The sequence below is a fragment of the Idiotropiscis lumnitzeri genome, chromosome 18 (genome assembly GCF_059441095.1).
Source record: "Idiotropiscis lumnitzeri isolate Australia: NSW breed Sydney's pygmy pipehorse chromosome 18, RoL_Ilum_1.0, whole genome shotgun sequence".
Lineage (NCBI taxonomy): Eukaryota > Metazoa > Chordata > Actinopteri > Syngnathiformes > Syngnathidae > Idiotropiscis > Idiotropiscis lumnitzeri.
In genome coordinates this window covers 9,376,615-9,401,067 of record NC_142408.1, presented here as the reverse complement: position 1 = coordinate 9,401,067, position 24,453 = coordinate 9,376,615, and the positions used below count along the sequence as shown (strand labels likewise).

The 24,453-nt window shown below is 46.3% G+C and overlaps 1 protein-coding gene and 1 long non-coding RNA gene across 3 annotated transcripts in view; both read left to right on the top strand.

Annotated features, from left to right (window-relative positions):
• unm_sa34860 (un-named sa34860) overlaps window positions 1-24,453 on the top strand; it is a 140,324-nt gene that overhangs the window by 102,452 nt on the left and 13,419 nt on the right. For both annotated transcript variants that reach the window (XM_088281833.1, XM_088281832.1), the window contains 7 exons: window positions 3,088-3,243; window positions 3,722-4,060; window positions 16,612-16,736; window positions 17,457-17,546; window positions 19,522-19,591; window positions 19,777-19,879; window positions 23,048-23,115. In XM_088281833.1, coding sequence (XP_088137959.1) covers window positions 3,088-3,243; window positions 3,722-4,060; window positions 16,612-16,736; window positions 17,457-17,546; window positions 19,522-19,591; window positions 19,777-19,879; window positions 23,048-23,115 — 951 coding nt within the window. The remainder of the gene's footprint in view (window positions 1-3,087; window positions 3,244-3,721; window positions 4,061-16,611; window positions 16,737-17,456; window positions 17,547-19,521; window positions 19,592-19,776; window positions 19,880-23,047; window positions 23,116-24,453) is intronic.
• LOC148319425 (uncharacterized) lies at window positions 11,021-11,930 on the top strand. The gene is made up of 2 exons (XR_015839787.1): window positions 11,021-11,557; window positions 11,651-11,930. It is a non-coding gene; the product is annotated as an uncharacterized LOC148319425 (long non-coding RNA).

Genomic DNA, 24,453 nt, shown 5'->3' with positions numbered 1-24,453 from the left:
AAACTGTATTTGCATGCGCAATTACATAAGCTCAAATGAGACATCAACTGCATCAAACAGTTGCCAACTACGGCCGTGGACGGCGCACAATGGCGGCGGCCATAGGGATTGCGTACTACCTAGGTTACAGCCGACGTACTACCTAGGTTGCAGCAGACCTGACGCACCTAGGTGCATAAACTATATAAAACAATACAAAGGGGCGCGCTTTAGTGGAGCACAACCTCCCTTTATATGACTAGCACACCGCGGGGAACATTTAGGCATTCACACACCGAGCGAAAGGCACATATTCAATGACGCGGCGAACTTCAAAGGCAGCTCGGCGACGGCGCATGGCCAGAAACATGGCGGCGGCGCACAACGACATACAGACTAGACGGGAGTAGACAAGACGATGCACAGCGGCGCGATGAATGAACGCTGTAAACAAATAAATACACCGATGTACTCACTTGCGGTCAGGAACGCACACAGACACTGAGGCATCGAACACGTCACATACTAGTGGTGGTCGGCTAACAACTGCTGCGCTACAGGCATTTGCCAGTAACCCGTATGCGGGCGCTTCTCGCGAGAGCTCGGCACCGACGCGACTTCGATCACACAACAAGCACACAATCGATGGCGACATTCAACCTAGGAACCTTTTTAACAATATCACTCAAATGTGTTAAAAAAGAACATATCACAAATAACACGAGTTTTTCTTTCAATTTGTTAGTTAGCAAGCTAATCTTTAGTTCCCAATGTTTTGTGGCAAGGGCGCTCATCTGTGTAAACTACTTTCTATCCGTATGTTGGGTTGAAATAACGGGATGGAAGAATCGCTTGTTTTTTGCAGCATAATGGCACCAAGGGGAATTGGCAAAGCTGGGCTAGCTCATGTTGTTCATTAGACCAACAAACAAACTAGTTGAAGCTGAATCAACAGCACTCCTGCTGGTTATAAACAAATATTGACCTCGATTTGGCATCAGTTGCAAACAAACAATCATTCCACACATGCCTCTGAATTCATCACAATCAATTAAAGGACGATTCAGACCAGTTTTCTTTACGGCTCGTTCCCATTAAGGGGCACGAGTTAACTGCAGCCCATCCCAGTTGACTTTGGCCAAGGAGTGAGGTGCACCCTGGCCTGCTAACTAATCACAGGCCACTTAAGAAGACAAACAACCACTCACGCCTATGGAGAATTTCATCTTCAATTAACCTCCCAAACAACCTCACCTATGATTCAGTCCCCTAACCTCAGAATGGAAGGAACATGGAAACAAAATAGAAATGTTTGAAGCCACAATTTACACAACAGCAAAGTTGTAATTACTTGAATTTTGGTATTTTGTATTTTTAAGGTAATATGTTGAAACAGAGCGTTATGGGTAAATAACTTGCAAAGGTGTCGCCAACGTGGTACCCGCATTTATGTTTAATTTTTATTGTGGGAAATTATAAACATGATCAGTCTATTCACCTCAATTAATTTTAATGACAGAAAATGTGATATTTCAGAAGTGCCGCGGTTAGGCCGCAAGCTAGCTGCTGGCTAGCGCCTCTCAGCATGTTGTAGAAAATCCCGTAATGGCCCGGTGACATTTATTCCAGTCATTGGAGCCTTCAAGCAGTGCAAACACCTCGAGATGTGTTGACAGAAGAAAGATATGTGGTCATTTCATTGATAGTTGAACAGGGTGTGGTTTCCATCACAGCATTTGAGAGTGGAGAGCTAGCTTCATTTTTCCTGATCTTGAAGCCTCATTTTATATTCTCAATTTTTTTTCTTCTTTTTAAATCATTCAAGTGTCAAATTCACAAGGCTTATTTATTTTCACATTACAAGGACTTAAAGATCACATTCATCTGCAACTATGTGTGGCATGCTATATGCTAAATGTGTGTGTATGTTTGTGTTCATGTGCGTGAGGGTTTGCCTGTCAGACGGCAAGGTCAGTGAGAGAATTTTTCAGGCCTAACGTTCCATGACAACTGGCCAAGGTTCCATCAAGGTGACTCACTGCTGCCCAGGACACATACAAATCTCCTTTGTCCCGATTTTCCCCGTTTCTTATCCTCCCTTAATTTTCCTCCTTTCCCCTTATGGCTCCGGTTTTATCCGCGCTTAATGTAGTTATTAATCACAGTTGTGGTCTGAACGGTCCACAAAAGCGCTCCAATAAGAAACAAAGGAGCGATCAAGCACATAGCCTTAAGAGGACAAGGCTCCCGTGTGGAAGCTCCATTATCACACGTATCTATTTGTATCTGTCTGCGAGCACCAGCAACACAAGGGAGAGGATGTTGCAGCGATAAGTCAGCGGCTGGATAGCTGCGGGGACAGACGTTGTTGATGCATTCTTGCGTGTTAACATTCTGTGTGTGTCAAGACTCCCTTTCACCCGTTTGTGTTGGGGAGATGACATCTGTTTGCGGCATTCTGTCGTGCGATGCGTTGCCCATATGAGATGCTGTTGTGTATAGCAGATGTAAGTGCAAAATCTTAATCAGCTGTTGGGGACAAATCAGCCAACTGGAGACTGACAGGCTGAGAGGTGCAGCAGCAGCAGCCGTCTGAATCGTCCATCAGTGTCTGCACAGAACGCATTCAAACAGTTTGACAGCCACATTTTGACGGCTCACAGCCCCATGAACAAATTGTGCAAAATCACAGAAGACAATTGCCTCACTAAAATTCTGCTAAATTGTCAAAATGAAGGGCCTTGTGTGTCGAGCGCTTAAAAGAAAAACGGAAAGTCCCCAAATTGTACCTTAGATGAAACATGAGGAGATCACAGTAATCCCTTGAGGGATACCGACAGAACAACAAATGTTTTTATTTCTCTTTATTGCTGCAACCGGTATCTGCGATCACATCAAAACTCCCCGGGAACGCGTGATTGCCACTGTGACCTCCTTTTCTGTCAAAGCAACTAACCGCATTGTCCTGCTTTCTCTTCTTCTCCCACTTCATTTAACCTCCCTCCCCTTCACCACTCCTTTTTCTATCTGTTCATCTGCTTCTATCATCTCATCTTTTTACTCATATACCCCGCGGCATCCGCTCCCGCTCTCTTCCTGTCTTTTCAGCTTGCAAAGTGGGGTTTTACCGCTCGCTGCTGGAGTCTCTGCTCTGCAGTAAATGTCCACCCCACAGTGTGGCCCGGCACACCGGAGCAACTATATGCAGCTGTGAAGAAGGATATTACAAGATTGACTCCGATCCTCCCAATATGGCCTGCACACGTGAGATTAATCTTTTATATTTGCACATATTTGGCACTGAATGAAATACGTTTTTCTTTTCTGATTTAGAAGAAAGTTTTGCCTTGATGTAATGTCAGGGAACATTAAACATGATTTTGGGAATTATAACCCCAAAAAATTCAACCGTGATTTCAATGGACCATTAGACGGTGGGAAAAAAAAGCCTACCAGAATATCTGAGCTTTATTTTGTGTGTGTGCTGACTTTGGAATGTGTTTGCTTAATTCTGAACACTGTTGTTTGCTAGTTACAAGAGGGTGTTCACACTTGTGCAAACACATTTCTATTATTATTATTTTTTTTTTTTAATGAGAAGCCTAAAAAAAGTGTGACAGAGAATGACCATTTATAAAAGACCCCCCCCCCAAAAAAAAATAAAATAAAATAAATAAAAGTAGGCTTTCTGAAGACACTTAAAGCATTTCCCAGTGAGCCAACCTCTTCATCACACTCTCAGGACCACCGTCTGCTCCGCGCAACGCCATCTCCAACGTCAACGAGACCAGCGTCTTCCTGGAGTGGTCCGTCCCTATGGAGTCCGGTGGCCGCAAGGACATCCGTTACAACGTCCTTTGCCGACAAGTCTTGCCGGACGGGAGGGGCTTGGAAGAGTGCGGTCCCAATGTTCGCTTTCTGCCACGTCAGGTGGGCCTGTCCAACACCTCAGTGATGGTGGCCGACCTGCAGTCGCATACAAACTACAGTTTCCTGCTGGAGGCCATCAACGGCGTGTCAGAGTTGGCCAAAGACCTCACGAAGCAGTATGTGTCACTCAATGTGACCACCAATCAGGCTGGTATGTATTTTCTTTTATTCTATAGTCTGATTGAATCTTTTTGTGTTTTCTACGATTGTTCCACTATGAATGTGTGAAAAACGCCAGATGATCACATTATCGCAGTATAACTAAACAAGTCTATGACTATATTTACTTTTAGTCATACCGGAGTCTCAGTGGAAAGCAAGTGGAATCTGCCTCGAATAGCAGCTCCATATTTATTACTGTTCGGTCATTGAGCCCCAATTATGATGATGTCAAGCATGTTTATAAGAAGGCAGTTTTGACACATTTTGCATTTAACATTTGACAACAAATTGTTGTTTGCAACAACAATGCCATAGTACAGTGGTTCTCAAATGGGGTACGCGCAACCCTGGGGGCACTTGAAAGAACCCCGTGAGATTTTAAATAAAACAAACAAATGTGTAAAAATCCTTTCAAAATACTTTTTGAATTAATTAAATGTTTCAGGAAAATATAAGTTCATCAAACTCATTTTATTTTGAGTAAGTTATTTAATTTAACTCTTTGAAAACCCAGATTCTCCCCTAAACTAGAATGGTTCGACCGAGCCTGTCACGTGTCACCTCTCATTACCTGTCAATCACTTGAAGACGCGAACAAAGGAGTTGAGTTTGAACCGTAAGTCTTCCAAACAAAGTTGCAACAAACCCAAGGCACTGTGATTTTTTTCAGCGGAGAGAAACAATTGCATGAATTAAGACGAAACATGGAGGTCACGTTGAGGAAATTCTGAATTCAGAGCATTTCAAGATTTGACGTGAAAGCCTCTTATGAGGTGTCTTTGCTCGTAGCTAAAGCCAAGAAGTCATTCAAAAGAGGACACTTGTTTTATGTGGACGAATACAAATTAATTTTTTTTTTTTTGACCTAAAAATGCTTTGCACTGATTCAGGTTTACTGGGCTGAAGGAAATATGTCTTAGTTGGGTAGATCACTGAAAAAAATTCAGAACATCTGCGATAGTGGACCATAAAAGATAATAAATTGAGACAATGGACCTCACCATAGTTGTCAATATGAAAAGCTTTCTTGGATTCTCTTCAAATGGAGAATAAAATTCCAACAGCATCTGCTTGGGAAGCCAATTGTTGGTGTTAACAAGCAAATGGTGCTTGCGTAGTTTACTTTTATTTGTTTGTAATGAAATGGCAAACTCACAGGATGATGGAATGGAATGATGTATTCTTCTCTGAACTGCTTTCGATTTAGGGGATAAATTGAAAAAGTCGACTTGGAAAGTAATGTCGCGTTCCAGTTTATTGACTCATGCTTTGCATGCTATCGAGGAATTTGCAATAGCGGCGGAGGCGTGCGGACGACAGAGATGGTGACTCGGTCGGGGAAAGAAGAGACAGATGGTTGTCTGACAGTCAAGAGAACCGACAGACCTCCAACCCCGCCGTCACTGTGACTGTCAGCAGTCTGAGGGGATTACGCCAGACTGCAGGGCTCACTTTGAGTTCACCGGAGTTGTAGCGGGATTAGCGTTAACCTATTGCAGATTAGGGATTACATTAGATTACATATGACAGGCAAAATCTCTGCTCCTTGGCAATGAGTGCAGTTACATTGGTTAAATTACACTTGTTCATTTACTTTAAGTGTTAAAGGCAAGCCGTGGGAAGTATCAGTTATAGGACAGATTGGCCTTTTGGATTTCATTTCATTTCAACTATCAGAATTTATCAATCCATTTGGGTTAAAGTACTGTAACTCTTGGGCGCAATCGATTGATGGAGAATTATGAATTTGTTAATTTTGTCGACTTGGTCGGTAAATAATTGCTTATCGAGGGAAAATGGAGAGCGCCTCTTGGTTCAGTCTTGACTAGTTGCGACATAGACAACTACTACATGATGTCAGCTATGAGACGTTGACTCAAACTGGCGCCCGGATTGATACGTAAATCACTCAAAGGAGTTCTGAGTCCTACTGTCTCGGTGATAGGCACGGATGGCATCATGGCGTTGAGTGATAGTTGTCGTTTTTTTTTGTTTTTTGTTTTTTTTTTTGTTTTTGCAATGTAAATATGCACATAAAAGGCACCTTATATGGCACAATGTTGATTTCTTTTTCTTTTTTTTTTTTGATTCTTGTCAGTCATGCAGATTATCAACCGTGAAAAGAATATCCCGCGTATTTCACCCCCAAATGCAGTGTTGCTTTCGGTGGTAATCAACATGCTTAATTTTCAGGTTTGCGTTAACTCAGGAATCATCTTCAGGCTAAGTTAACGTTGACTTACATTCATGGAGACCTCATACATGGCACAACTCCAAGCAGCAATTCAGAACATTTAAAGTTATCCATCCCTTTATTTAATTTAAAGTTACTACTGTGACGGTTCGGGCCGGGGAGGAGGGCGTGGCAGTTCTGTTTGTTACAGGTTCACGATCCACCCAGCCAGGCTCTCCTCCGGAGAAAGTGGGCGTCGGCTCCGGCGCACCTGCAGCTCGTTGCCGGCAATCAGCGCCGGCTTAAGAACCAGCCACGCCAGGAGTCCGACGCCGGATTATCTTGTCACCTCACGTGGTACTGGCTCATGTCTCGTCTTGTTTCCCGTTCGCCTGACTCGCCTTGCTCTCGTGCTTGCTTGACCCCTGCTCTGCCGTCTCCCCTCTCTAGCCGACCTGAACCCGTCTGGTCCCGCTCCGCACGCCAGCGCCTCCGAGATCCCGCCCGGCAAACATCCCGCCAGCGCTCTCCGCTCCGCCGTGCTTCGCGCTACCACGCCAGCCCGACTTCGCCTCCCGACGCGTCTCGCTCGACCGCACCCTCGTCCGCGCCACCCGGCACTTGCCCGTCGGCTTCCTTCGACGTTGTCCTGGACGACGCCTGCCTTGTGGTGAACTCTCTCCAGCTCGCATCCCCACTCCAGCCCTCAATAAACCCTGTTTCCCACTCACCTGTCGCTTCCGGGTCCTCCTTCCTTCCCTCACGGTTCGTAGAACCGCGACAGAATAATCCGGCCAAGTTAATGGACCCCGCGACCACGGACCCCCTGGGCGAAACGCTTGCCCACCAGGGCAGCGTGCTCGAGCGCCATGATCGAATGCTGCAGGAAGTTCCGGGCTCCCTCCAGGTCATCCAACACCAGCTCTCGCACCTCTCTAACCAGGTGGGTTCACTCGCTCCCCCCTCCAACCTCCCCAGGGACGCGACCCTGGCCCCCCCGGCCGCCGCATTGCATTATGCGGGCGGTCGAGAGCCCCACGTTCCTACTCCCGAACCCTACTCCGGGGACTTGGGCTCGTGTAGCCAATTCTTACTCAGCACTTCCCTGGTTTTCGACCTCCAGCCCCACAGTTACGCTACCGAGCGGGCCAGGATCGCCTATACCATCAACTTGCTTCGCGGCCGCGCCGCCAAGTGGGCAACCGCATTGTGGGAGGCGGCGTCTCCTGCGATGTCGACTTACGCGGATTTCAGCCAGGAGTTACGCCGTGTCTTCGACCACCCGGTGCAGGGGCGCGAGGCGTCCCGCCGGCTTCTCTCCCTCCGACAGGGTTCCCGCTCCGCGGCCGATTTCTCGGTGGAATTCCGCATCCTGGCCCACGAGAGCCGTTGGAACGAGCCGGCTCTCCGCGAGGCGTTTCTCAACGGGTTGACCGACGCCCTCAAGGACGAGCTGGCGATCCGAGACGAAACCACGACGCTCGAAGAACTAATCGCCCTGGCCATCAAGGTGGACCATCGGTTGCGGGACCGGCAGGCTGATCGTTTCCGACGCCCCGCCAGAGTCGCCGCCCGGGCAGCCATTCCCCGACCCGAGGTTCGCTCGCCATCGCCGGTTCAGCTATCCACCGGCGCGGAGGAACCGATGCAGGTAGGAAGAACTACTCTGGACCCTCTGGAGCGCCAGCGCCGTCGGTCCCATCAGCTCTGCCTGTATTGCGGCCTCCCCGGCCACTTCTTGATCCACTGTCCCAGTAACCCAAAAGAGCAGGCTCGTCGCTGAGGGAGAGCCCAACGCCGAGCCTGCTGGTCTCCGCTTCTGGCTCTTCTTCCCGGATGTCCATCTCCGCCCGGCTGCTGGGTCCACACACCCCCCGCTCGGTCACCGCGCTGGTCGACTCGGGGGCCGACGGCAGCTTCTTGGACCTGACCCTTGCCCGCCAGCTCGGCATCACCATGGAACCCATTCTGTCTCCCCGAAGAGTGGTCGCGCTGGACGGACATCTCATCGCCCGGGTCTCCCAACAGACCGCTCCCCTGACCCTCATCGTCTCTGGAAATCACCGGGAGTCCATCAGATTTTTTCTGATTCACTCTCCCCAGGTCCCCCTGGTTTTAGGGTTCCCCTGGCTCCAGACCCACAATCCCACCATCGATTGGAGGAGGTGCGTGCTGACAGGATGGAGTGAGTTCTGCCACTCCCACTGCCTGCGTTCAGCGGATCCGCCCCCTTCCTCTACGCTTCCCCCCCCCCCTCCCCCTGACGTCTCCTCCGTTCCCCCGGACTACCACGACCTGGCGCAGGTTTTCAACAAGGACCTTGCCCGTACCCTCCCGCCCCATCGTCCGTACGACTGCGCCATCGACCTCCTCCCGGGGGCCCCCCTGCCCAACACCCGGCTATACAACATCTCCAGGCCAGAGAAGGAGGCCATGGAGACGTACATCCGGGAGTCACTTGCGACCGGTCTCATCCGTCCCTCGTCTTCTCCTCTGGGCGCGGGCTTCTTTTTCGTAAAAAAGAAGGACGCCTCGCTCCGCCCCTGCATTGACTTCAAACCATTAAACCAAATAACGGTCAAAAACAAGTCTTCGCTCCCCCTCATCGACCCGTCGTTCGAACCCCTATGTGAGGCCCAGATTTTCTCAAAGTTGGACTTACGAAATGCTTACCACCTGGTCCGCATCAGGGAGGGGGACGAGTGGAAGACGGCATTCAACACACCATTGGGGCACTTTGAGTATCTGGTGATGCCTTTCGGACTTACCAACGCCCCCGCCGTCTTCCAGACCCTCATGACGGACGTTTTCCGCGACATGCTCAACCGGTTCGTATTCATATACCTCGACGACATCCTCATATTCTCCCGCTCTCTCGCAGATCACCGCCGGCATGTCCGACTGGTCCTCCAGCGCCTCCTGGAGAACCGCCTCTACGTGAAGCCCGAGAAATGCGAGTTCCACGTCCCTTCGGTGCCCTTCCTTGGCTACATCATCGCCAGGGGGCAGCTTCGCCCCGACCCGGCCAAGATCCAGGCCGTGGCGGAGTGGCCCCAGCCCACCACCCGGAAGGAGCTGCAACGTTTTCTCGGATTCGCAAATTTCTACCGCCGTTTCATCCGGGACTACAGTAAGGTCGCCAGTCCACTCACCGCGCTTACGTCCACAGCCACCACATTCCAGTGGACCCCGGCGGCCGCCCAGGCCTTCACCCACCTGAAGAAGGCCTTCACCAGCGCCCCCGTACTCCGGCACCCAGACCCCGCCCTCCAGTTCATCGTGGAGGTGGACGCCTCCGACACCGGGGCGGGGGCCGTCCTCTCCCAGCGGGATCCCGGCACCCAGGTAGTCCATCCGTGTGCCTTCTTTTCCAGGCGCCTATCCCCCGCCGAGCGAAACTACGACGTGGGCAATCGAGAACTCCTCGCGGTGGTATGGGCTCTCCAGGAGTGGCGGCACTGGCTCGAGGGCACCTCGACCCCCTTTTTGGTCTGGACCGACCACAAAAACCTGGCATACCTGCAGTCCGCCAAGAGACTCAACCCCCGCCAGGCACGCTGGAACTTGTTCTTGAGCCGTTTCAATTTTACCCTCTCCTTCCGCCCCGGCTCGAACAATGGGAAGGCGGACGCCCTCTCACGTCAGTTCTCGCCCCCTGCCAGCCCTGACGCTCCGGAGCCCATTCTTCCCGCGGCCTGTCTACTGGGGGCGGCCACCTGGGACATCGAGCAGGTCGTCCGCAACGCTCAGGAGCAGCAACCAGACCCGCGCCCAGTCCCTTCCGACCGCTTGTTCGTTCCCGACACCGTGCGGTCACAGGTACTGCAATGGGGGCACTCATCCACACTCACCTGCCACCCGGGGGTGGCACGCACTCTCCGCTTCCTCCAGCAGCGTTTCTGGTGGCCCCGGATGGCTAAGGATACCCGGGAATTCGTTCGAGCCTGCTCCGTCTGCGCCCGCGGAAAGGCCTCCCACGCGGTCCCCGCCGGCCTCCTCCAGCCCCTGCCGATTCCAAGCCGTCCATGGTCGCACATCGCCCTGGACTTTGTTACCGGTCTCCCTCCGTCCAACGGACACACAGTCATCCTCACCCTGGTCGACAGGTTTTCCAAAAGCGTCCACTACGTCCCCCTGCCCAAGCTGCCCACCGCGCTTGAGACCGCCAAACTCGTCACCCAACACGTTTTCCGACCCCACGGCATCCCGGAGGACATCGTGTCCGACCGGGGCCCCCAGTTCGCTTCACAAGTTTGGCAGGAATTCTGCAAGGCAGTCGGGGCCACCGCCAGTCTCTCCTCGGGCTACCACCCTCAATCCAACGGCCAGACGGAGCGGGCCAACCAGGACCTGGAAGCCGCCCTCCGATGCGTGGTGGCCCGCAACCCGGACTCCTGGAGCGACGCACTACCCTGGGTCGAGTACGCCCATAACTCCCTCTCCACCACGGCCACAGGTATGTCTCCCTTCATGGTCTGTTTCGGTTACCAACCACCTCTCTTCAAGGACCAGGAGCATACCGTGGCCATTCCTTCCGTGGAGGAGCATCTCCGCCGGATCCGGGGGGTGTGGGCCGAAGCGAGGGCCGCCCTCATTCGAACAGCCCAGAGGACCAAGCGACTGGCTGATCGCCGCCGGTCCCCAGCCCCGGACTACGTGCCTGGCCAGATGGTGTGGCTCTCCTCACGCGATCTTCCCCTACAAGTCGAGTCTCGTAAGCTGGCTCCTCGCTTCATCGGTCCCTTTCCCGTCGAAAGAATCATCAACCCATGCTCTGTTCGACTCAAACTTCCCGACTCCCTGAAGATTCACCCCACATTCCATGTCTCCCTCCTCAAACCGGTATCCTCCAGCCCTCTGAGCCCTCCGGCGGCACCCCCCCCACCCCCCATGATAATAGACGACCACCCGGCTTACACGGTGGCAAAAGTCCTGGACGTTCGGCGCCGGGGCCGGGGCTACCAGTACCTGGTGGACTGGGAGGGTTACGGTCCGGAGGAGCGCTCCTGGATCTCCCGAAAACTGTTTTTGACCGACGCCCCCATCAGGGAGTTTTACGCACTTCACCCGGACAAGCCGGGTAGGACGCCAGGAGGCGTCCGTTAGGGGGGGGGTACTGTGACGGTTCGGGCCGGGGAGGAGGGCGTGGCAGTTCTGTTTGTTACAGGTTCACGATCCACCCAGCCAGGCTCTCCTCCGGAGAAAGTGGGCGTCGGCTCCGGCGCACCTGCAGCTCGTTGCCGGCAATCAGCGCCGGCTTAAGAACCAGCCACGCCAGGAGTCCGACGCCGGATTATCTTGTCACCTCACGTGGTACTGGCTCATGTCTCGTCTTGTTTCCCGTTCGCCTGACTCGCCTTGCTCTCGTGCTTGCTTGACCCCTGCTCTGCCGTCTCCCCTCTCTAGCCGACCTGAACCCGTCTGGTCCCGCTCCGCACGCCAGCGCCTCCGAGATCCCGCCCGGCAAACATCCCGCCAGCGCTCTCCGCTCCGCCGTGCTTCGCGCTACCACGCCAGCCCGACTTCGCCTCCCGACGCGTCTCGCTCGACCGCACCCTCGTCCGCGCCACCCGGCACTTGCCCGTCGGCTTCCTTCGACGTTGTCCTGGACGACGCCTGCCTTGTGGTGAACTCTCTCCAGCTCGCATCCCCACTCCAGCCCTCAATAAACCCTGTTTCCCACTCACCTGTCGCTTCCGGGTCCTCCTTCCTTCCCTCACGGTTCGTAGAACCGCGACAACTACCTCACAATCGTTACTTTTATTCAAAGGCTGTCCTGAAAATTTTGTGAAGTTATCTGCATCACTGAGTAATTAACTGAGATGAAAAAAGAAAACAGCTAAAGAATAATTCCATTACTGCATACAGCAGATGGACAAGAAGATTACTCCAAAGGTATGATACTGTTATTTAGTGACAGCAGGTTGCATAGAGTCAATGAGAAAAGATATTAGTATGCCCCCAAAGGACACAAAAATGTCGGCATAGCATTTCAATATAGTGCAAGGTGTGCTAATTTCCTGACAGAGTTGTATGCAATGGCTTGATTAAGTCAGACGGCTTCGTTATTTACCAGAGCTGGAAAGCAGCTGCCACCTTCACCAGATGTTGCCTCACAATTCCGCATGGGCTTTGTCCCCCGTAACAAATGTTTCCTCCCCCGCGCTGAGCCAACCAGCAACATTTCACTCTTATTTTCTGCCGCACCTGAAACAATCCTGAGCCAATTTTATGCATAGCTGCGGTGGCTACAAGAACCCCCCCTGTATGATATGGCTCAGTGATGACTGTGATCAGCCCAGCGAGGATCCGTGTCACACTCGTGTGTGTTTTGAACCAGCGAGAAACGGCAGAGAGAAGGCCAACGGGAGACAACCCCGACAGGCGGAGGAAGAGTACATCTGCAGTGCGAAGTGTGGGAAGTGTCGTACTTGATAAGGGGTCCGATAAATAGGTGGTTTCACAGTATGCCTGGAAAGCCCCGCTGAATAATAAAGTGTCGGTACTAGTGCCGAAGAGGCCGCTGGTGGTGGAGGGCAGGCGGGACTCTGGAGAGGTGACGTTCGAAAGCACGGAAGCAGCATGTAGAACTGATGGGGGAAAGTTCTAGGTCGGGAAAAGACAAAACTAAGACAAAGGCTAGAGGAGAGACGAACGGCTAAAGTCTTGCCCAACCTTGCTCAAAAGTCCTTGCAGACATCCCAATGTCTGATTTCGATTGATTACGATTTGACCTGAACTACAACCCCAATCGCAATCAAGATGGGATGTTGTGTTTAACAGAAATAAAAACAGGATACAATGATTTGCAAATCACGTTCAACCTATATGTAATTGAATATATAACCAAAGACAAAGTATTTCATGTTCAAACTGATAAACCTTTTTATTTTTAGCAAATAATGTTGAACTTGGAATTTCCTCTTTGGCCCGAATGACACAGTGTCCACAATTCCCCAAAATAATTTGAAACGTAGACTCGTCAGACCACAGAACACTTTTCCACTTTGCATCAGTCCATCTCAGATGAGCTCGGTTCCAGAAAAGCTCTCAGCGTTTCTGAGTTTTGTCGATAACTGTGGCTTCTGCTTTGCATTATCGAGTTTTAAGTTGCTCTTACTTATGTCGCGGCGAACTGTATTTACTGACATTGTTTCTGAAGTGTTTGCACGGTACCGGGGACTTCACGGAGCGACTCAATGCAAGTTGCCATTCATTTCATTTGACTTCTCGATGGAATTCTCGGATGAAAATCAACTTTTGTGGAGTGCGTCACTTTGTACATTCCATTCTGGCTTTGCTCATTCTCAACACTTTTATTGCTTTTATGAATATGCCTCAGTGAATACAGGTGTTCTGTTATCTCGTTTGTCTTGGAGGGGTTGCATTGCAGCTGTTATAAAACAAAAGCTTGGTATGAAATAGAGCAGGTTAAGCTGCAAGAAAACACGATGAAATCTGCTCTTGTGAAAGGTTATCTCTTTTTCTCACATTTTAGTTTTCCTGATAACGATGATATTTCTCTCAGTGTACTTATAAACCATAGTTTGAGGGTCTGTATTGATTTTTCTTCTTCTTCAGAAGACGCAGAGCGAAAGTGGTTCTCTCTGTTTTATTTCCAAGCGCGGAGAATGCTGTAAGGCGGCGGTACTTCAACTTGTCAAGCACGCAGCTGTCACCGTGTCTCAAAAGCTTTTTAGTGAAAGGTAGCTTGCAACTTTAGATGGAGTTAATTTACAACAAATTGTTGGAAAACTCCTCGACCTTCATGCATAATGATTTTGTGAATCACCCCAAAAAGTTTGAGCTCAGTAGCAACACGCACGAGAAGTGTAATGCCTTCCTTTTGCGTCTGGTGTTAAAAGAAAAGTGTTTTGTTTTTTTTGGGCGGTCTGTCTACGCACTTTCATCTCCCACACTTTTTTTTTTTATGTCAAAGCCATCACATCTCCGATTGCAACTGCAACTGTCACACTCGTCTCTCACTTCCCTCTCAAATCATTCTACTCGGCTCTGCTGAATTTCAAACACCTGTTTAATTGGGTCTAAATTGATATGTGAGGTTCCTAGTATGTAGCTTAACGAATCTTCTTTAATCGGCAGGCATGTCGAAACACAGAAGGAATTTGTCTCCTGAGCTATTACAGAACAAGCATCAATAAAACCAGAAGAGCATTCTGGATGTGACTTCTTACGTGATGTAATTGTGCCATTTGTGCTGTACCAAACAATAACATCCGTGCAAGTGATGCAGAGAGTCATCAAGCAAAAATAGAAATTCTATCCATCCTTTCATTATCTGAGCCGATTCTCCTCACGAGGGTCGCAGGGGTGCTGCAGCCTATCCCGTAAGTCTTCGGGCAGTAGGCGGGGTACACCCTGAACTGGTTGCCGGCACATCGCACAAACAACCATACGTGCTCACGTTCACACTCAGGGGAAATTCAATTTCCAATCAACCTACCATGCGTATTTTTCGAATATGGGAGGAAATCGGAGTACCCGGAGAAAACCCACACAGGCACAGGGAGAACATGCAAACTCCGAACCCATGACCTCTGCACTGTGAGGACATCGCGCTAACCAGTCGCCCACCTTTCCTCCCTAAGATTTTTGTAGGGCAGATGATATGGAGAATCGAAGCATAATTTCAAGTGACCAGTAGCGCAATAATTATGATAAAATGACCAATGATGCATAATGCATCATGTCTATTGTTATTGGTTTATTTTTTGCATAATTGCATAAAGTCTACCTGAGGGAAGGAAATGGAAGGAGGCGGTGACCAGGATGCGGAGGGTGTGGTTCTTGGTTCTTGCATGTGCATTTTTTTCCCCAACACTAGTGGGGTACCAATACATTTTTTTCCTAACTGTCCAATTAGTCAGTCAGTCAGTCAATGCCAAATATATTTCATTCATTAAAATGTTAATTTTACTGCTCTCATATGAAACCACATTCATAGGGTATAAATAATATGCGTATCTAATGTCTCCATTTTGGGAGGATTTAAATGTACTTTTGGTGCATTATTACCGCAGGAGAAAATAAAGCCACTCTGTCATCATGACAGCCAAGCCTTTACGGTATTTAAAAACAGAGTGTGTGCATGTGTGTCGGTTTTTGGTTTCAGGCTTTTAAGATGTTGCCGATAGGACTTTTGTGAAACCATCTTCTCAGGATACAGTTACTGTGTTTGTAGCGATGATTTATTCCCTGTAGAGCTCTGCTGAGAATATTGAAACCTAAACGTTGTTTGGTGTCACAGACACACACACCCCCACACACACACACACACACTCACAGTGGATGTTGCGAGAGGGAGCATTTTGCCTGGTTAAAAGCCTCTTGTGTCGTAGATTCTCCAACTGTTCCTGTGAGAGATGGGCCAAGAGTTCAGGTTACAACAGGATGGCCCAATGATGGCTGCAGACTCATGCGAGCCAGCTCACATGATTAAGGAATAAAGTAAAAACCTGTGCTCAAATGGAAATGATTGCAAATCCACACGCAACTTGAGGCCCTTTAACTCATTCACTACCGGCCAAGTAAAAATAAAAAAAAATAAAAAAAAGGATCTTTGACGTCTTTACCCGTCAATGGCACTGAATGAGTTAAAGGCCCTTGTCATTGTTCATAACAGCGCCTCAATTTTGGCTGCCAGGATGGCCGAGTGGTCTAAGGCGCCGCGTTCAGGACCCAGTCTCCCCAGGAGGCCTGGGTTCGAATCTCAAATTTCCCCATTGTGGGACTAATAAAGGGAATATTATGATTATTATTTGCACAATTGCCCAGCTTTACAAACACACGTTTCGCCTCATCTTCAAGTCAAATTCTCAACCGTTAGACTTCCGATGTTCTTGCATCACCCTAAGCCAACCAGGAAGTAGCCCGCTAATACTGCTCATAATATTTTGCAGTGTTGCAGCTCCCTCAGCACTGCGACAGATTGACGGAGTCACAGTTCAACTCGCTTTCTCCACTTGCCAGCATTGATTGAATTGCTGAAGATTTAAATGGATCGTTTAATTAGGCACTCACGCATCTCAATGCCAAAATTGTAGCTGAGCTGCCTTGGCCGAGAAATCCTCTCATTGGCCGCAACAACTCAACGGGATGAAAACAATCGAGCATCCCCAAAAGAGCTTGAATACGAAAAGTGGCGGGGGATGCACGATGGATGGAAATGAGTCAAATGGTTGGAATGATCTTCACAATCCTGAGATGATCTCAGCATAACAATGTTGGCCCTTTGCGATATTTTCTCGACGCACTATTCACGAACGATGAGGTGCCATGAAACATCCTTGTCGGATGTCAGCTCTGTTGTAGCCGGCTTTTAATTGTGTGTGCTTGTATGTGTGCAGCACCTTCCCCCGTGAGTGTGGTGAGAAAAGGTCACGCTGGCAAGAGCAGCATCGCTCTTTCCTGGGCGGAACCGGACCGACCGAATGGCATCATCCTGGAATATGAAATCAAGTATTTTGAGAAGGTATTGCTAGCAGAGGAATGCTCTCAATTTGTTCGCATTTTTTCTTTGTGCATGTTCGTCATGCAATATGCACTCCCTGGCCACTTCATTAGGTACACCTGTGCAATTGTTGTACACGTATAATTACATCCAGTTTCCAACAACTTTCTTCCTTTCTTTTTGTCCCCCTTTGATATTTTGTCATTTTTTACAGAAAATAATCCCGTTTCCAAAAGCAGCCCCCATCACAGCTGACTTTATTTGCTTTGCCCCAGCTGCTTTCTTTACAGTGTGCGCCGTGCCATCATTTTGCTGATGTTTTTTGCACTTTAATGGCACCTTGTGAAAATAACGTTCACTTTCCCAAAGCTTTTTTTAAGGTGGACATTGTTAAAGGGAGCAATTTGATGCTTCGGCTCAGTTCAGTGATCCTGTGCCCTTCCTCGTCTCTTCCTTTCATCCTTCTAAGCATTCTTTTCTGGGAAGGTCATCATAAAGGTATAGAAAGAGCGGGAGGGGGAGCAAGGTTTGTGGTCAGTGGTTAGCTAATGGTTTCTGGCTAATGGAGTGGGCATTTAGCCTTGTTTAAACCTGATGAGGTTACACTTGGGAAATTGATCCTTATAAACGGACGTAACACACACTCAAACAAAGCTTAGGGAGTGCAATAAAAAAAAAAAAAAAAGTCATACAAGATAGATGTCTGAAATGTGCACGCTCACTCTCTCTCTCCTCCAACAGGAGCAGGACTCCAGCTACACCATTATAAAATCCAGGGAGACGGAGATGGTGGTTGAAAGCCTAAAACCCTCTTCAGTCTACATCTTCCAGGTCGGACACGGGCTTTGAAAATCCATAAAAACATCGATTAATGATAATGAGATGACACGGAAAGCGAACAACAGGGAATATACGCAAAGCCAACAAGCTCTTGCGAAGATTTAGCTTATTCGAAGTAACGTTTAACTCATACAAATGGTCCCCCAGAAATAATATTGCGCTGGACCAATAAAGTGAGCCAAAGATATTTGGAAATAGTTCTAGTCAGCGTGTTCGCAGTAGAAGTCAATATAGGAAGCTGACGGTGGACAATCTGTTCCAGAAGGCTGATCAATTTGTTCACACTTCTTATTACGTAATTTTCCTCATGAGAAATAACAGAAATGAAAATACTGCCTCCTCGGGGTTCAACTTTTTTTGGCGTAAAAACTCTTAAATAATATTCAGGTAATAATTTAAGTATTACTATAGCATAATTGATTGTGAAAATGAGAGCAAAAAAGTTATAGAAGCAACTTTCATTGATAGTGAAAAGACACTGAAACAGAAAATAACTCTTTAAAGGGGAAGTCAACTCCCCCAAAAATATTTGGATTAAAATGTTCTATGTGCAGGGGGCGGCCATTTTGTCACTTTAAGTCGACTGAAAATGACATCACTGTTGCTCAGGGTTCCGCTAACGATCAATCATGGTTCTTGTTTTCTGAAGCTGAACTCATATTTCGCAAACACACATTCAATCAGAAAGCCGTTTTTCGAATAGCGGGCCTGCATAGAACATATTCTTGCAAGAAAATGTTTGGTCCGGAAACCAAGATCAGCAGATGTCCAATTGCTTTGAAACTTTGTGACAAACAAGGTCCAGTTCAGTGTTTTTTTTTCTTTTTTTTTTTTTTTTAAAGCTTCGGGGTTAGAATATTATATCCTCCTCATGTGGAATTTGCATCTTCACCTCATGCGTCTGTGTTTTCTCTTGGAACAGTTGCAGTTTTATTTGGATCAAGTTGCTGCTCTGTGTAGTGTAAAACGTCACTGCGTCATACCCAGAGATGATTCTTTTTCGTTACCTTATTTAGCCTTATGAGAGAGTCAGGATAATAAAAAGAATTCTCTCTAATCTCCAGTGCTGTTCGTTACCACTCGAGATGACGAAGCACATCAACGTTTTTCAACATTTTTAACATACATATTTGGATTACATTGCAATCATCTGCAAACCTTTTGGTAGTTTAAATCGTTTCTAGTAGCGGAATTGGCCGACGAAAATCATTCCACTAACAGCAGTCTTCTATAAATGAAGATTGTCTTAATGTATTATTTTAGATATGGGTGCCATGAGAAACTCCCAAATAATTATTTTCCATTCTCAGTTCCTCTTCAATGGACAATCAAAAAAAAAAATAAAAAATACAGTCGGCGAGATCATGCGATCGACATTCAGGCTTGAAAACAAACATGATGCAATAGAAAAACTGTGACCTCTTAGATTCTTATAGGAAAACAAAGTTTTGAGGCGCCACATCTACTGCACTTTTTATTTTTAAAGCCCAAGTGATGAGTGAGCATGATTGGTAAACACAAAAAAGCAGTTTCTCCTTTCCGATTTAGGAATTATAATACCTAGACAGAAAACGGTTGTGAAATAAATGGAAAGTGTGGATATTTCAGCGAAAGTGCAGTTGTATTTTCACAACAGAGACACTCCACATATGGATCATACAATTATGAACGTCATAAAGCATTGGTAAAACACAACATACTGTACTGTACACTATATCTACTTCATTGGTAGAGTTTAACTGAGGCGTTCTCATGTATAACAAATTAACGTGATAATGTAAGAAATTTCAGTTGTGATACGTTTATATATAGTTTCATCCCCTACCCCCCCAAAAAATGGTGAAAAATGAAGACATGCTGGAAATTATGTAATTTGGTATATGAACCTCTTTGTCATGTGAGCAATATAATAGTGTATATTACTTGATAAAATTCCATTTCTATACCTGTACCTTGTATATTCCAGGTGCGAGCCAGGACATCTGCAGGCTATGGCGCTTTTAGCCGCCGTTTTGAATTCCAGACGAGCCCTTACTGTGAGTTCACAGAGAACTATTGGATGAGGCAGTATGCGAGCACGTGCGAGTGGGCAAGCGTGGCAATGCAAAAACCTCGCACCTGTACTTGACTGCATTCTGTTTTTTGAAAGCTGTATCAGTAGCACAGTCCAAGTGGATATGTTTGTATATCTAGTCCTGTTTTTATCTCTTTCCATTGGCAGTAACTGCTACCAGCGAACGTGCCCAGGCTTCCATAGTAGCAGTGGCCATCACTTTGGCGCTAGTCCTCCTGGCAGTGGTGGCTGGATTTCTACTCAGCGGACGGTAAGGCAGCCAAAAATGAAGTCTGAATACGCATGGTTGGGACTGTTTGAGTATCCTGCTTTGTTTTATTTTGTTTTTGTTGTTTCATTGCATATAAATATTGCAGAAAAGATTAAATAGTACCACCGTGTAAAAAAAAAAAAAAGATTTAAGGCAATAAACCTGGATACAATTTTAACTAAGGTTATTAAGCTTTCCCACATTTTCATTTTTATCTACCCCCACCTTAAATATATAAGTAGTAACAACTCAGCAAATTGTTGTTTTTCATGCTACTAAACATTGTTTCCAGAAATGTAAATAATTTGTTTTAAACCTAGATTGCTATTTTAGCGCCAATTGTTTTTTAAGGTGTGTGTATATATATAAATATATATATATATTAGGCACACCTCAATTTGAGTTTGACATTCAGGAAATGTGTTAAATGTTAAATTACACCTTCAAAAAAACATGCTCTGCCAGACAGTTGACCTGTAAAAGCATCTATAGTCTTTCAAAGTAATTATTTGCTTTCTTAATACGCTCTCCTGATTGATCGAGCAGGTCGTTAAAGTGTTAAGCCAAGTAACGCTTCCCAGGGGATTAGAATGAGCTGTTGTAGCTCAACGTCATATGGTTGGCATGGAAATCACTGATCTGCGTTAGAATTACATTCAAGTCATTGTCGTACGTCCCATTTGTGGCCTCAAGTTGTTACAACGGGCTGTGTTGCTCTTTGACGAGTATGACAGTAGTTGTAGGTTGCATGTGCGACGTTTGCGTACAGAGCCGCTACTTCATGAGAACGTTCCTCATCTCATTTGATCTGAGTCAGGGATTCAAATAAAGTCTTAAACTTATGTTGTTTTTACAAGAGTGTGCGCACGACACATCCATCAATATCACAGCTACAGTGGAGGTCAAGTCGAGCAGCTGCTGTGGTCACAATGCTTCACTGTCTGATTTTGGAATCATGAATATCATTGATCCTTGTTCTACGATATGCTGAGTCTCACTTTTTATGCCAGTGTGTTGTGTCTATCGGAGAGCGTGCCCAACATGCGAGTCCTACAAGGAATGGGCATCAGTAAAAAAAAAATGCAATGGGCAGTTAATGCCATTTTTCGTAGGTGTGTGTCACTGCTCAGCGTTGAGGTCCAAAGAGTTCAGTTAGAGCTTGTATGTCAGAAGTAATCCAAAATCGAGACTTTGCTGTATTTTCTTTTATATTGCTTTTACCTCAAAGGTCTTTAGCTCTGAGTTTTAGGCCACGTATCCTTTCTATGATCGCAATATGATATTTCTTTTTTAAACATCCATCCCAAACATGAACAAACCGAAACAAAGGGAAAATGAAAACCTGACCACACAATGCTACATCCAAAAATGTCATTTCCACTCTGAACTAGCAGAGCCTGCATTATTTTAACACAATATATTTGAACTGTGCATGTAGTGATGACCTACAAGAAATAAAATTTAAATTGTTCAAGGATGCTGTGGATGTGGCAAAGGGGGGATAAAATGGATACCGTAAAAAATGTTCGGTGTTGAATTTGGGCCACACAGCCCCCATCTACTGTAAGCCCCAGGCCACCCCTCCCCATCTTAACTGTCCAGACATCCGTTGACATGGAAACGGGGCACACATGTGTAGACACACTTAGATGCAGTGATGCATGTCCACATGAGTTCACATGCATACGCATACACCCGGACATCCCCATACAGGAAGTCTGAAGGCCGAGTTGCCACTGGGCAGCGGGCACACTCAAATCCCTTAACTCAACAGATCCGGAAAGCTAGACACCCCCAGGCAGACACAAAACACGCACGCACATATGCACGAAAATAGGAGATGGAATGTTCATGGGAATCCAGTCTATTAGCAAGTCAGTAGTACCTTGGCTTTAGTAAGAAGACATTAGCGTGCCAAATGTTCTCTCGTTGCAATTTCAAAAGGTCAGTAGCGCCCTCCGACCATCAGTAACGTCAGCTAGAAAACGAAATATAAGTTAACGCCTACCTTACAACGTAAAAAGTGAACTATGGTTAAATGTGCCAGAAATAAGATCTGGTCATGATAATGTGTTGATATTGAGTGGTAGAAGTTTAAGTAAGTTAGGCTGACTTACTCAAACGACTCCGTTTGACTGGACGACTGCGCAGAAGCACACTCAGCTAGCATCGGTGAGAAAATTTGGTGGGACTGACCTGCATCGGTGAGAAAATTTGGTGGGACTGACCTGTTGGATCAAACTTTTTGAGACAGCATTTCTACAAAGTACTGTATGACTTTAACACTTATGTAACTTGTTCAAAAGGACATGCAGTAAATAAAATCTTGGATTTTTTTTTTTTTTTTTTTAAGCACCCCCAAAAAATAGGCCAGACACGCCTATATATACCATAACTATCCCAATTATTTATAGGAATGGTTCAACAACGAAAACAATTTAGAAATAGTTTTGTCTTTCATAGAATAATTCTACTCTTAAAAGTGCGGTTGGAGAAAAAAAAATTATCCCTCCAGCAATGCCTTGCATATTTTTCGGATTTCCAATACACGAACGGTTGAAAGCATGAATTAGGATCCTGTTACTCTACCTAGTAGGCAAAAGAAATCTCATTTTTACTTTTATCAGGCCTGAAGTTAAGAAGCTCCTGTTCTTGGTCCGTGTTTAACATTTTTGGCAGGCACAATAATTTTTCTGATTGGATCCAATTACAGCTGGTTAGTTGGCATTCAAATAATTGGAGTGTCTGCTCGCTCTGTCCGTACCGTATGCGTCAATGTGTTTACGCGCCCACGGCATTAAAAGTACCAAAATCAATCGTCTTTGTTTAATTTAGGTTATCTGATTGTATCTGATGGCTCGGATGTGTAAATATTGACATAGAGAAATTGTTTGGACTGGCACAAATGCGGACGCGTGGGAGGGTTTTTGGATACACAGAAAATATGAAGATTCAAGTTACTTGATCATACATATTTGCAAAGAAAACGTGGCCCAAAAAATCCCCAAAGCCAGGCGCTGTGCTTCATCTAACTCGATATTCGATATGCACATTTTTCCGTCCAGTTTGCTGCTTAATTTGAGGTACTAAATAAAATTGAATGATACTTAGTTTAAGAACAAGAAGAATAAATAATACAGTCCTACAATAATCTCTTCTCTTTTCTAGGCGGTGTGGCTACAGCAAAGCAAAGCAAGATCCCGAAGAAGAGAAAATGCACTTCCATAATGGCCACAGTAAGGACGTATTGCATTTTGTTACAGAATGTCCATCTTTGCAAGTTAGGACTTTTGAATTTCATTTACCGTAGTCGTTGTTGCTTTTGGTAAGAAAAAAAATGTAGAGATGTGTTCCATTGGACACCAATTATTTTTGGATGTGCATTCTGGATTTTGGGTTGAGTGGATATGTTATCGGCAATTTACAGTCCAGGGTTCCAACAAGGGCCAGGTCGGTACGGGTTACTCTACCGATGTGTGTCTATGTGACAGTACAGTCAGAGATCCTGAGGGCTTTTCATTGTTGGCATACTGGCCAAATCCAAACATAGCGATGATCATTTATCCGTCTCGACAGCTTCATACTGTATATTCGGCAACATTTTGGCATTTTGTTCTGCACCCCATCTGTTGCAATTAGGGATGACCGAGACTGCCATGTCGGCTCGTATGAACCACCATGGTGCCAGTGTGTGCTGCCGTCACAGTGAAAGACAAAAGTTCCATTATACACAGACATCATGTGAAAGGACCGAGAACTGGCGCAAATAAAAAAAAAAAAAAAAATCAGAGTAATCGACACTCTTTTAAATTTCTTGTAAGGTTTGAACCAAGGGTCTTCAACCCTGTTCCTCCAAGGCCAGTGTCGTGTCTGTTTTCTATCTTTCCCTTGTGCACCACACCTGATTCAAATGATCAGTATCGTTATTTAGCTTCTGCAGACTTTGCTGATTAACTGATAATTTGATTCAGGTGAGTTGCAGACGGGAGGGATAAAAAACAGGCAGGACAACAGCCCTCAAGGAACAGGATTGAGGACCCCTTGTGTAAATCATGCATAAACCCAAACTATTGTCTAAAAACATTGTTGTAATATCATTTCAAACTCAGGACATTACCATAAATAAAAAAAAAAAAAAAAATTAAAAAAATAAAAAAAAAAATATATATATATATATATATATATATATATATATATATATATATATATATATATATATATATGATTTGCTTTTGAAATGGGTTCCAGAGGTACAAGGACGCCAATTACTACTTTCCTATTTATCATATTACATTTTTCACTTACTTATACATGCTTTACAGTGTAGATATTTTACATATTTTTTAATTAAACGTGTATATTTTTTCATCATGCTGCTGTTTGATGTCATGCCAGCTGGCTAGCGTGCTTGTGGCCAACGTTAGCTACCCCTCCACTAAAATGGAGCAGGGCATTTCAGTAAATTGCTTAAGCTTTTGCGAGTTAGTGAGACTACTGCCAGGCAATTGTGATTTGCGCACGAGTGTTTACTGTAATAGTGTGCATCCAAATTCTAATGATGTTGCACGTGTGTC